Source organism: Prionailurus viverrinus, unplaced genomic scaffold, assembly GCF_022837055.1.
Source record: "Prionailurus viverrinus isolate Anna unplaced genomic scaffold, UM_Priviv_1.0 scaffold_62, whole genome shotgun sequence".
Lineage (NCBI taxonomy): Eukaryota > Metazoa > Chordata > Mammalia > Carnivora > Felidae > Prionailurus > Prionailurus viverrinus.
This window is the reverse complement of record NW_025927624.1, coordinates 536,767-550,002: the sequence shown is the minus strand read 5'-3', so window position 1 is coordinate 550,002 and position 13,236 is coordinate 536,767. Positions and strand designations below refer to the sequence as shown.

General features: G+C 39.8%; 1 protein-coding gene across 1 annotated transcript in view; it reads left to right on the top strand.

Annotated features, from left to right (window-relative positions):
* LOC125159788 (ankyrin repeat domain-containing protein 26-like) overlaps positions 1 to 13,236 on the top strand; it is a 708,468-nt gene that overhangs the window by 389,399 nt on the left and 305,833 nt on the right. Inside the window, exon 6 of the mRNA XM_047848410.1 lies at positions 7,932 to 7,968. Coding sequence (XP_047704366.1) covers positions 7,932 to 7,968 — 37 coding nt within the window. The remainder of the gene's footprint in view (positions 1 to 7,931; positions 7,969 to 13,236) is intronic.

Below are 13,236 nucleotides of genomic sequence, written 5' to 3'. Positions count from 1 at the left end.
TCTTGTTTTTTTGTTTTTTTGGTTTTTTTTTTTTTGCCAGAAGATGTTAGTTGGGACCATTCTAAGCTGTCAGAGAGGTTCAAATGATACTGCAGGAAGAGATCGTACTTCCCTTTCTCCTTTGTTAGCAGATCTGTACCCCTGCCTTATTTTTGAGTAGGCTCCATGCCCAGCGTGGAGTCCAACATGGGGCTTGAACTCACGAGCCTGAGATCAAGACCCAAGCTGAGATCAAGAGTTGGATGCCCAACGGACTGAGCCACCCAGGTGTCCCTGGACCACCGCTTTAAATCCTGTGGAGCATCTTTTCTGAAGTCACGGAAGGTCTCGTCTTGCCCTTCCCAAAGTAATGAGCATCACCTAAGAGGCCATGGCCTGAGAGGCCATGTTTTGGGTATAATATCTCATTATCCTCTTATCAACCTTGTAAAGTAAGGCAGTAATTTCCCTTGTTTTATAGAGGGAGATTTTGAGCCAAAGAGAAGTGGCTTCTCCAAGAACAAAGAGCTATAGGATATAGAGCTGGGACTTCTGGGTTCCAAACACTTTCCATTCTGGCAAGCGAATTCTAATTATTCTCATTTCTATTTGATGTGTATTTACTTTTGATAGAGGGAGACGGAGTACGAGCTGGGGTGTGGGGTGGTTGCAGAGAGAGAGGGAGACACAGAATCCGAAGCAGGCTCCAGGCTCTGCACTATCAGTACAGAGCCCGATGTGGGGCTCAAAGCCATAAACCGTGAGATCATGACCTGAGCTAAAGTTGGATGCTTAACTACCCAGGTGACCCTGGCAAACTAGTTCTAATTTACTAAGCTAGAATGCCCTCAATTCATGACTGGTTCATCTTCCTGTTTTTTTTCTTCTTTAAGTACAGACTTAATGAAAAGCTTCTAGAACGTACAAATTTGAAGTATATGGGGTAATTAAAGTTTTGATATTTGCTCTGATATTATTTGAAATACTCTAAGAATTTGATTTATTTGGTCAATGTTTTTCATATCAGCGTTAAGATAGTAATATTATTTATCACCCTTTTTTATACATAGCAATTACGAAATAATTTGCCGACATAAAGAAGAAATCATGCTTAAAAATTCTTTGCAAAACAGCAATCCTGGTAAGACTTTACATAGTGAATTGCTCTTGGTGGTCCTAACATAAGTAAAGTCAGAGTAAGGGTGTTTTGATAATGAAAGAACAATGAAGAAAAGAACACCAATGTGTAAATTGCATGTATATTTTTTCTTTCTTAATTTCTCTATAGTCTAACGTTCAGAATTATTTAAGAAGTTAACTGTAGGTAATTGAAAATATGAGGCAGTATTATCTGAAAAGATATTCATTATTTTAGTCATGACCCCTAAAATACCATGTGACATCTTTGTGTAATAAATACGAAAATGCTTTGTTAACTGTTTATTTAATTTTGAGAGAGAGAGAGAGAGAGAGAGAGAGAGAGCAGGAGAGGGACAGAGGAAGGTAGACAGAGGATCCAAAGCAGGCTCCACCACTGACAGCAGAGAGCCCAATGTGGGGTTCGAACTCGTGAGCTGCGAGATCACGACCTGAGCCAAGGTCAGATGCTTCACCAACTGAGCCATCCAGGTGCCCAGAGGAAAAAAGATTTTTAAGTTAGTATGTTTTATGTTTCCTCCATAAACATATTATAACAAATTGCACTTGTTATAAAAATGGATCTTTTATAAAATGTTTACAAATGGATTATATTTAGTAAATATTGTTACCTAGCGATTTGTCTCATTAAAAAATGAACCAGCCCTCAAACTGGGAATTCTACAGTACTTTCCTGGTACCATAAACAAATGGCAAATAATAAGAACTGAAAATCTTAGCTAGTGTGCAGCACTGCCAATGAGATTGTTTTTTTACAGATAGCTTCCACGAGTACTGAAGAAAAGCAATGCCTTGTTGAGAGGCATAGGTTATTTCACATATTGTCTCAACAAGGTCTCACCATTATCAACTTCACTCCTCATAAATCAAGACAGAATGAGAGGGGCGCTTGGGTGGCTGTGTCGGTTAAGTGTCCAACTCTTGATTTCAGCTCAGGTCATCATCATCTCACAGTTGGTGAGTTGGAGTCCTGTGTCAGACTTCTCTGTCGGGCTCCTTGCTGACAGCTCAGAGCCTGTGTGGCATTTTCTCTTTTCCTTCTCTCTCTGCCCCTCCCCTGTACATGCATGCTCTGCATCTCTCAAAAAAAATAAACATTTAAAAACAACAACAACAACAAATCCAGAATGAGATATGTTGACTTCATTAGAACAATGTTTTCTTCTGTTGGAGAATTGTCATGACACTGTAATTTTGTTAGAATAAGATACTCTGTTGCCATTAGTCAAAATTTTATCTTCATAAGTATTCAAATAGGGCAACTTGGGCTCCAGAAATTATAATAACAGCACAAAGATGTTTCACAATCACACACACACACACACACACACACACACACACACACAAATGCTACTGTTGCTCCCTAGTGGTGGCACCTAGTGCACTGTACAATCTGAAAAGTAGGAAGAAAGCTTTAACTTGGCAGACTGTTACCAAAGAACCTTCTGTAGCTTAGTTTTGGAAGTTACAGGAAAGGCAAAGATAGAACAGACAGTGTTTTGATCATTAAGCTGCTCATAACAGAATAGAGCTGTCCCTGTGGTTTTTGAAACAGAAAAGTTTCTGTGGTTTTTAAAAATAATTTTCAAAGGAATCATTTTTATTCATGTCCATTTGTTCACTTCACAAGTAACTCTTAAGTGCCTGTTAGCTACTAAGTTGTATCCTATTGTTGTAGAATACAAACATCCAAAAACCAGTCTCTGCACCCCAGGAGTTGTTGTTACCACTGCCATTTGTATTATTTACTCTATTTAGTGCTTACTAGGTGCCAGAGTCTCGTAGAGCTTATAATTATCATTGTTATTTTGTATTGGCATTTGTTCCAGTTACCGTAAGTTCCCGGTGAGGAATCCGAGTTTTCAAGGACTGGGTAGAATCTACGGTAAGCATGCAGAGTGAGGAGTTCAGTTTGCCAGGTAGAGAGGCAGAAGGACCAACATTTGTATGTTTGACAATGTTTGTAAACTATCACGATTACGTGATTGGCGGAGTACACAGCAGTGCAGAGGCGAAGGTGTACGAGTGAACTTAGCAGGATTTATGAGCAGTTGGGTTTTGCTGGTAGAAAACGTGTGCTATGGGAATGGTTGGGAATGAGGTGAATACCTAGGTAAGACAAGCTTATGGAAGTTTCTTAGTGCTATAGAAAGGAGTAGATCTTCCCCGATAGGCCTTGGGAAATTTCTCTGGTAGAATGCTTTTAGCGGCAAATAATAGGTGACGTCTAACAGTGACTAAAACAGCAGGAACCAGAAATGTTTTGATGGTTCAGTGATGTCATCAGGATGCCAGTCGTCTCTTGTTCAGTTTTGGAGTTGGTGGTATATTTATTTCTCCTTTCCGGGGTGGCTACTTAGCAACAGCTCCAGGTATCATATTCTCACATGGCAACATCCAGTGGGTGGGAAGGACTGCTTTTCTTTAGGTGTTTCTTTTCACTAGGAAGAGGCTTGCAGTAGCCTTCCTCTAACATTTTAAAGACTAAGTTACATCACATACTCATTCCTAAACTGTTCCCTGGTAAATCAGGTTCTGTGATTGGCTTAGAATAATCCTTTCTCTTTTTGAAGCGGGGTGAGGCCGCCTTCTCTGTGTATGGAGACAATAAATATCCAAATAAAGTTGTGATTCTCTAGCAAGAATGAAGAATATGGAATGGCTCTTAGGGAGGGAGCCAGCAGTATTTGATGCAGGGATTTTGGAGAATTTGAAGCAGAAGACTAATAAGATTAGATTTGAGTTAGGACACTCTGGTTATGGCATAAAATACAGATCACCAAGCCTTTTTCCTAAAGAGCCAGTGAATATTTTAGGTGATGTGGTTTCTCAGCTCTGCCCTTGTAGTGTGAAAGCAGCTATAGCAATATGTAAGTGAAGACATGGGGCTATGCCCCAATAAAACATTATTTACAGAATCAGATGGCAGGTTGGATTTGGCCTGTGGCCGTAGCTTGCTGAACCCTAATATGGAGGATAGGTTATAGGAAACCACATAAAGAGACTGGGAGGCAAAGGAAGCTCTTGTTTTGTTAGCCTAGTATTAGTCCATTGTGAAACTTTCAGGTGTGAAGATTGAAAACGTCAGGGGGTTGAATTTATTCCATTAATATTTTTTTCAGGGTCTTGTGTCTTTCTCATTTATTTTGCTTATTTTTTATTCATTTAAGAAATAACAATAATATTTGGTGGCTTTTTTTTTTCCTCCAAAAATCATCAGTTAAGAACTCATGTTTGACTAGGGCACAGGCAGGGAAAAGATAAAGCAGAGACCGAAACAGTATAGTTAATACAAATTTGTGATTCCTGAATATGAAAAGTTAGGGGGTGAGAGAGAACTCTCAGAAGACTCAGAAGTTTCCAGGTTGTGTGCCAGCATTTAAATTGGACATGAAAAATGTGTAGGACTTTATCAGATGAACAGAGGAGAGCAGCCGGAATGAGGACACAATAATTATGACTTTTTGATTATTTTGGCAATGACTGCCTTTAATAGGTGTACTATATTTTTAATTGTCTAAGAAATTAAGGAAAAGAAACAAATAAAAAACTATAATCAGTAGTATGTTTTTATACTAGGTCTGATAGTTCTGTTTTTTCTAGAACAATCCTTGTTACTTCTTTTGATTCCTATCTGCCAGAAAAATGAATTAAGTCCTAGTTAGTTGGAAAAATTAACTGATTTTTCATATTTGAGAGGAACTTGTGTATGGTAGAACATAGCAGCAACCACCAGGATTCTCTCTTTTTTTTTTTTTTTCTGAGTAAAATAGGGTTGTTGCTTGTTTCACACTTTCTGACATCATGATTTCATCTATTCCTTTTAAACCTTTCTTCAAAAGGATGTATAGGAATGTAGGAATTTTCCAGGCAAATACCAAGAAAAAGAGATTCCAGGAAAGGTATTCTGTGACATAACCTTCTGACTGTAACCACGTGTATGACATCAACCCAAATAATAAAAATTTCATATAATGCAGTTGTGATAGAGGCACCACAACGACACCCAGATTTGATTATTCACTGGAAGATCTCACAGGACTCAGCATATAGTTGTTGCCTATGGTTTGTTATGGGGACAGGCTAGAAACGCCAATCAGCACAGAGAAAAGGTGCATGGGGTGAAGTCCAGAGTAGACCAAGCACGACTTCCAGTAATCCTATCTTTATGGAGTTAGCAGGATGTGCTTAATTCCTCCAGCATGAAATTAGGACAGCACAAGTGAAATGTTGTCTGCCAGTACAAGGCTTATGGATACTCAGTGCCCGAGGTTTTCATCAAATGCTAATCACATAGGCATCTTCTCCTTAGCATGTCCCAAAATTCCAGGTTTCCAAAAAGAAATCAAGTGTACGGCCTTAAACACACTGATTTTACCAACACTTAGGCACAGTGAGCTTCTCTTACCAAGCTAGGGAATGGTGGAAACCTTCCTTAAATCCAATATCCCAGGGAACCACCAAGGGCCAGTAATTCAAGTAGGATATTCTGAGAGTAGCCATCTTTGGCCTGCTGGATGAAACCTTTTCTGCATAGGAATTACAGCCCTCAATTCATTTTTGGTGGTGTCTTAAAATTTTATTTTAATAGCAAGTAATATGATGGTTACCATGGTACTGGTTTCAGTTTCATCATCCATATGAAGTAGGTATCTGTACGAAAAAGACTAGGGCAATATTAGGTCATTATCATCTTTTTTTATGTGATTAAGCTTTCATTATGATTCTTAGATACGATCAGCATAATGATTTTTTATTTAAAATTAGAATAAAATCTCAATTATATGGAAAACCCAGGTTTGATTCATATAGTGCTGAATCCCTGTTTATAGTTATATTTGGTCATATTCATCAATTGTTTTCTTGCCTAAGTATACAAGTAACTTGTATTTTTGTGTTTTGTTTTATGTATTTTCATATACTTCCATATGGGAGACAGTACCCCTATTGTGTTACTTTGATCTCTATCTTAATGTTCAAGGTGGCTGTATCATGGTTAATATATGCTAAGAGTAGCTTCAATGGATACCATGTTTGGTTGTTGTACTTTGTTTGATTGTTTTTTACATTTAATGAGCCTTCTTTTTTCAGCAGTTTTAAGTTCACAGCAAAATATAATAGAAAGCACAGAGAGTCTCCATATACCATACCATGCACTCGTACACACCTAGCCCCCCTGTTGTTAACATCTTGCACGACAGTGGTCCGTTTTTGTAGTAATTTTTTTTCAGATCCTTTGTTCAGTTTTGAGTGACAGAGCATGTATGCGTGTGAGCAGCCAAGGGGCAGAGGGAGAGCGGGGAAAGAATCCTGTGCTGTCAGCACAGAGCCTGATGCAGGACTTGATCCCAGGAACAGTGAGATCATGACCTGAGCTCAGATCCAGACATGGACGCTGAACCAATTGAGCCACCCAGGCACCCTGACAAGAGTGGTGCATTTTATATGGACACTAACTCATCATTTTCAGGCAAAGTCTCTAATTTGCATTAGTGTTCAGCCTTGGTGTTATACATTCTATGAGTTTTAACAAATGTGTAATGATGTGAATCCACCTTTGTCGTATCGTGTGAAAGAGTTTCACTGCCTTAAAAGTTCTCTGTGCTTGGGCGCCTGGGTGGCTCAGTCGGTTAAGTGTCCGACTTCGGCTCAGGTCATGATCTCGTGGTTCACGAGTTCGAGACCCGCGTCAGGCTCTGGAATGACAGATCGGAGCCTGGAGCCTGCTTCCGATTATGTGTCTCCCTCTCTCTCTGACCCTCCCCCCATTCATGTTCTGTCTCTAAAATAAATAAACGTTAAAAAATTTTTAAAAATAGTCCTCTGGGATGAGCCCCTTTTTCCCTACATTCACCCCAACCCTTACCTCCATAGTCTTGCTCTTTCCAGAGTGTCATATAGTAACAATCATACAGTGGATATCGTTGAATGTTTAGAAAATTAAATTTCCCCACTAATTGAATGTAGGCATTCAAGCTATTCTTTGCCCTTTGTTTTGTTTTGTTGCTCATCAGTAGAGGATCTGATGACATATGCCTTCCATGAAAAAAAGCATGATTTCTCTAGATGTGTGAAACCTAATGGGGAGGGTTGAGGAAAATGACATCATGAGCCACTACATAGCACTAACATTGGGACCATCCTCTGTGATGTTCAGTGGGCCTAGATAGACTCTCTAGCAATGGAAGGAGACAGTCTTGAGAAGTTAGAACTTTATCAAATTGGAATGCCAAATTCTTCCTACTTACCTTGCCATTGGAAATAAGGCCAGGGAGAGTCTGTTTGCTATGATTTGGCCATGCTGCAAAGTACAATAGCTATGGAGCACATTTGTGATGTGTTACATCCTAAAACTGAACAGTCTCTACTAAATGGCTGGGGAAGTTCTGTGTTACAGCAAAATAAAAAAACTCTCTTTTAACTTCTCTAGGAGTGGAAGTCCAGAAAAATCATGGTAGTTGCAGTTTGAAATTGTCAGCTTGTGATAATCATTCTCCTAATGACACCATTTTCCTCCAGTGTCATAGAGTCGGTCAGTGATGGCCATTGTAAACATCAGTTCACCTGTAGCTGTCAAATTCCATAAAACCCATTCTTGCTTTTGGTCAATATAGAGGAGAAAGTAAGATTTCTTAGTGCTTTAAGCCTATGAATGGTATAATTACCACTCAGTGTAGTGTGGTTTCCATGTGTGGTCCCAAAGCAATACTTTTTAACACATCATAAGACGTACACTTGTAATTTCCTCTATTTTTCGATTGTTGATTTAACATGTATTTTGATTTCTTCTTTAGGATCAGATAAGAATGCTGAGGAAGACTCTATAACCAGGTAGGATTTTTATGGATTTGTAAAAATGACATTTGCTGGGGTACCCGGGTGGCTCAGTCAGTTAAGATTGTGACTCTTGATTCAACTCAGGTTTGTGAGTTCAAGCCCCACGTCGGGTTTTGCGCTGACAGCCTCCTTGGGATGTCTTTCCCGATTTCTGTGTGCACTCACTCTCAAAGTATAAAGGAATGAAATGAGATGAAATGGAAAATGAAAGGAAAGGAAGTGAAATGAATGAACTGAAAATTATGTGTTTCCTAAGGGAACACAGAGAACAAAAGCAGTTGTTGTGTGTTCTACCCTGGACAAGACACTATATCCTATGCATAACATCTCTTAAGTTATATAGGCATTGCATAGCTTTGCAAAATAGCTGTGTTGTTGTAGCCTAATTTTTATTAGTTTGGCAACTGTGGTTCAGGGAGGTTGATGACTCGACCCTGATTCCATAGTTAATGGGTAGCTGAGGGGCTTGCCCGTCAGCCTGTGTAGCTTCCACATCCATTCTCTGGTTCCTCAGCAGCACTGAGATGAAGATACAGGTCCTAGGGCAGATCAACTCAGAATGTCAAAGGTAATCATGTCAGAACTCTAATTTAGGGTTTTCTTAAGAAACCAGGTTAATGCAAGCATTTGCCCTTATATATTTGAGCACTAGTGCTAACAAAATAATTAGGAAGTGGTAACTAGTCCCTTGTTTTTACCATCCGAGATTATGGTGGATGTCAGCTATAGCCATGGTGTCACAGCTTTTCCATAATAAGCAAGATGTCGTCAGGCAGCTCCTTAGATGTGGTGATATCTCCTCTTCTTGAGACAAATGAGTTTTCTGTAAGGGAAGGATATCTGGGTGTAGACCATGTTATGTTAATTAAATTCAGTCTCTATCTCAAGGATATTGCTAGGATATTTCGAGGATTCTCTGTTGCCTAAGTTCCCAGTCTGGTTTCTCTTTGGACTAGTACCCTTGACTAGTTGTAGGAAGCTTTTTCTTTTTTTGGAGATTTTTTCCCCATGACATTTATGTACTGTGTTTTTGCCTTTTTACTTTCTTCTCTGGGTTTCTTGGTATTTCTTTTTTTTTCCATTAATATTTCCCCTTCTGCCAGCTAAGGACTCTCCATTTTTCCAGAGGCCAAATCAAAAGTACTTAGAGTCTCAAGATTTAGGGAACCTCAGAAATTACTTCATCAAAATACCCTCTGGCAATTCAACCTCTGTTTAACCTCCTTGCCGAATGGTTACTTACATGGACAGTTTGAAACTCAAAAGAGATTGAAGTGACCTAGTGGGATATGATAAGTGACAGAAATGAGATTTAAATTTGGGTTCTTTTCTTTCTTTCTTTCTTTCTTTCTTTCTTCTTTCTTTCTTCCTTTCTTTCTTTCTTTGTTTTTTGTCTTCATCTTGCAGACAAATATTTTAATAATAGAAATCTGGGGAGTGGGTCTAATGAATACAATGAAGGAGGGTAAGACTCGAATTAGCAGAGGAGACCAGGTTACAAGGAGAACAACACTGAGTTGGATAGGAACAAGAGTTATAGGAAAGATGTCAGAATATGGGGGTTTATGCCAAGTGAGATAAAGGTGAATGACAGGAATGAAGGACCCAGGATTCGGGGAGTTGTTTAGAAAGGCTTATTCAAATAGAGAGGTCAAGAGGGTCGTGACCAGGTTTCTGCTTTTGTGTGTTTTGGTTTCATCGAAGGTGCGAGCATACCTCAGATTTTCTGATGAGAGAGATTAAAAATCATTTGAGCTGCTAGGAAAAGTCTGTTTACAGCAAATAGAAATATGATATCATCGACGTCCACCCCAACTTATGGAGGATGGCTTAGATCATCTCAAAGAATTGGGGGTGGGGGGTGAAGATTCTGGACTACAGAGATGTATGCCCCAAGGCAAGCTGTCTCCTCACTCCACCTCTTTTCCTAAATCTGTGATGCCCTTCCCATGTACTGTTAGGGCTGGGCAGGGGTAGGACTGACTTGCCCAATCAGTAAGGGAGCTTCATCTGGATCGGTGATAACATGCCTAGGTTGAGGTGACTGTGTGGATGACTGAGACTCCCAATTCGCTTGTTCTCCAGGAGCAGGACATGGCTCCTACCCTCGGTCATTTGAGCCCATCCTGGTTGTAGGTGTGTGTGGCTTCATAGGCTAAAGATCGAAAGTTTGGGGAATGCCACCGAACCGTGCCGAAGAGTGATGTAGGAGTGGGAGCTCATAGGGAAGAAAATATTCAGGCAGCGTATAGAGAAATAGAGGCACAACTACCAGGACCGTTTTGATCACAGTCTCTCTCCTTGGGTAGCTGAATGCCCCTGAAGGCTTGGAATGTCTTTCTAGTTATTATGGACCTAAATAAGGCAAGACCAGTGTGGGAACAAAGTTGGCCTGGGAACTTTTAATCTTTTAATCTCTAGTTAGTATGACCACGCATAACATAGAAACCTAAACATTGATACATTTACTTAAACAGAGGTCTACCTCACACACAATGTAATATGTGATGCAACAACTCTGGTGGTCCACCATGCTCACCAAAGTGTAGCACCCATCTGGTAGAGTGTGATGCTATTACGATACCACTGACTAGATTCCCAATGCTGTACCTTTGAGCCTTGTGATTTATTTATTCTATAACTGGAACCCTGAACTTCCCTCTCCCCTTCACCAATTTTGTCCATCCCCCCACTTCCCCTCCCTTCTGGCAAGAGTCAATTCTCTGCTTTTATGGGGCTGTTTCTGCTTTTTATCTGTTCATATATTCCCCAATTTACATTCTACACAGAAGTGAAATCATATAGGATTTGTCTTTATCTGTCTGACTTATTTCACTTAGCCTCAAACCATCTAGGTATATCCATCATGTTGCAGATCTCATTCTCTTCTATAGCTGCGTAATATTTCAGTGTGTGTGTGTGTGTGTGTGTGTGTGTGTGTGTGTGTGTATGTGTGTGTGGTCTCTTCATGTATTGGTGGACACTTGGGTTGCTTCCATATATTGTCTCTTGTAAATAATGCTATAATAAAGATAGGGGTGCATATATCTTTTCAAATTAGTATTTCCATTTCCCTTGGGTAAATAAATACCCAGTAGTGGAATCACTGGATCCTATGGTATCTGTGTTTTTAATTTGTTGAGGCCCCTCCATACTGGCTTTCACTGTGGCAATACCAATTTACATCCCATGACCGGTGCACAAGGGTTGTTTTTTCTCCACACCCCGAGCAACCCTTGTTGTTTCCTGTGTGTTGAAACTGAGCCATTCTGACAGATGTGAGGTGAGAAGTCATTGTGGTAACGTTTATCCATTTAATATTCAACTATTTCAGAGCATTCCCTGCTTGTCATACTTGGTTATGGAAACTCAGACCGGGTCTTTCCTGGAGATTCCACAGGTTAGCAGAGGTGGAATCAAAATAGAGAACTGAAAATTTTTTTAAAACAGGGTCCAAATTGTGAAAGACCTGTACTCTGGAAACCGTAAAACACTGATGAAAGAAATTGAAGGTGACAGAAAGAAAGAGAAAGACATCTGATGCTCACAGATGGGAAGAATACATATTTTTAAAGTGTCTACACTACCCAAAGCCATCTACAGATGTCATGCAATCCCTGTCACCATACCAACAGCATTTGTCACAGAGCTAGACAAACAAGCCTACAGGTTGTATAGAACCACAAAAGACCTTGAACGGCCAAAGCAATATTGAAAACGAGGAACCCTGGAGGTATCGCAATATCAGCTTTCAAGTTCTATTCCAAAGCTGTAGTAATCCAAACAGTATGGTGGGTACTGGCATACAAAATAGCCTCATAGATCAGTGGACTAGAACCGCAAACCCAGACATAAATCCACCACTGTATGGTCAGTTCATCTTCCACAAAGAGGAAAGACTATCCAGTGGGAAAAAGGCAGTCTCTTCACCAAATGGTGTTGGGTAAACCGGACAAGCCACATTCAAAAGAAGGAATCTGGGCCAATTTCTGTACCATACACACAAATAACCTAAAAATGAATTACAGACCTAAGTGTGAGACTTGAAACCATAAAAAAAAAAAAATCGTTGAAGGGAGCACAGGCCGTCATTTCTCTGACTTTGGCTGTAGCAACATTTTACTAGATATGTCTCCTGAGCCAAGGGAAATAAAGCAAGAATAAACTATGGGGACTACATTAACCTACAAAGCTTTTGCACAGTGAAGGAAACCGTCAAAACTAAAAGGCATCCTCTGGGATGGGAGAACATATTTGCAAATGTTTTGCAAATCCAGTAAAGGGTTAGTATCCACAAAGGATAAAAAATTGATACGAGTAAGTATCCTCCCCTCCAAAAAAGCCCAGTTTAAAAATGAGCAGAAGACATAACCAGACATTTTTCCAAAGACAATATACAGATGGTCAACAGACACATGAAAAAATGCTCCCCAAAAGAACAATGAGATATCACGTCACACCTGTCAGAATGGCTACACTCCAAGACACAAGAAGCATGTGCTTGCGAGGATGTGGAGACAAAGGAAACCTCTTGCACTGTTGGTGAAAATGCAAATGCAGCCCCTGTGGAAAACAGTATGGAGGTTTCTCAAAAAATTAATAACAGAACTCTCCTATGAACCAGTAACTACTGAATACTACCCAAGATAATACAAAAACACGAATTCCATGGGACACATGCACCTCTGTGTTTATTTCAGCATTATTTCCAATAGCCAGCGCAAGCATCCATGGACAAATTAATGAACGAAGAAGTCCTATATGTATGTATGTGTGTGGATATGTACACACACACACACACACACACACACACACACACTCGAATATTAGTCAACCATGAAACAATGAAATCTTGCCATTTCAATGCCCTGGATGGAGACTGAGAGTAGTATGTTAAGGAAAATAAGGGAAAGCCAAATACCATGTGATGCTAATCATGAGCACTTAAGAAACAAGAAATGAGCAAAGGGATAAAAAAAAGGGAGAGACAAACCAAGAAATAGGCTCTTAACTGCTGAGAACAAACAGATGGTTCCCAGAGAGGAGGTTAGTGGTGTGAGGGCTGAAAGAGGTGATGGGGATGAAGGAGTGCCCTTGTCATGATGAGCACGGGGTGAGTATGGAGTTGGTGAATCAATATATTAATAAACTAATATAACACATGATGCTATTATTACTGGAATTAAAATAAAACTTAATGAAAAAACCAGAGGACAACTTTTAATGATACCAAGAATCGTGGTTTAATACACAGATAGCTGA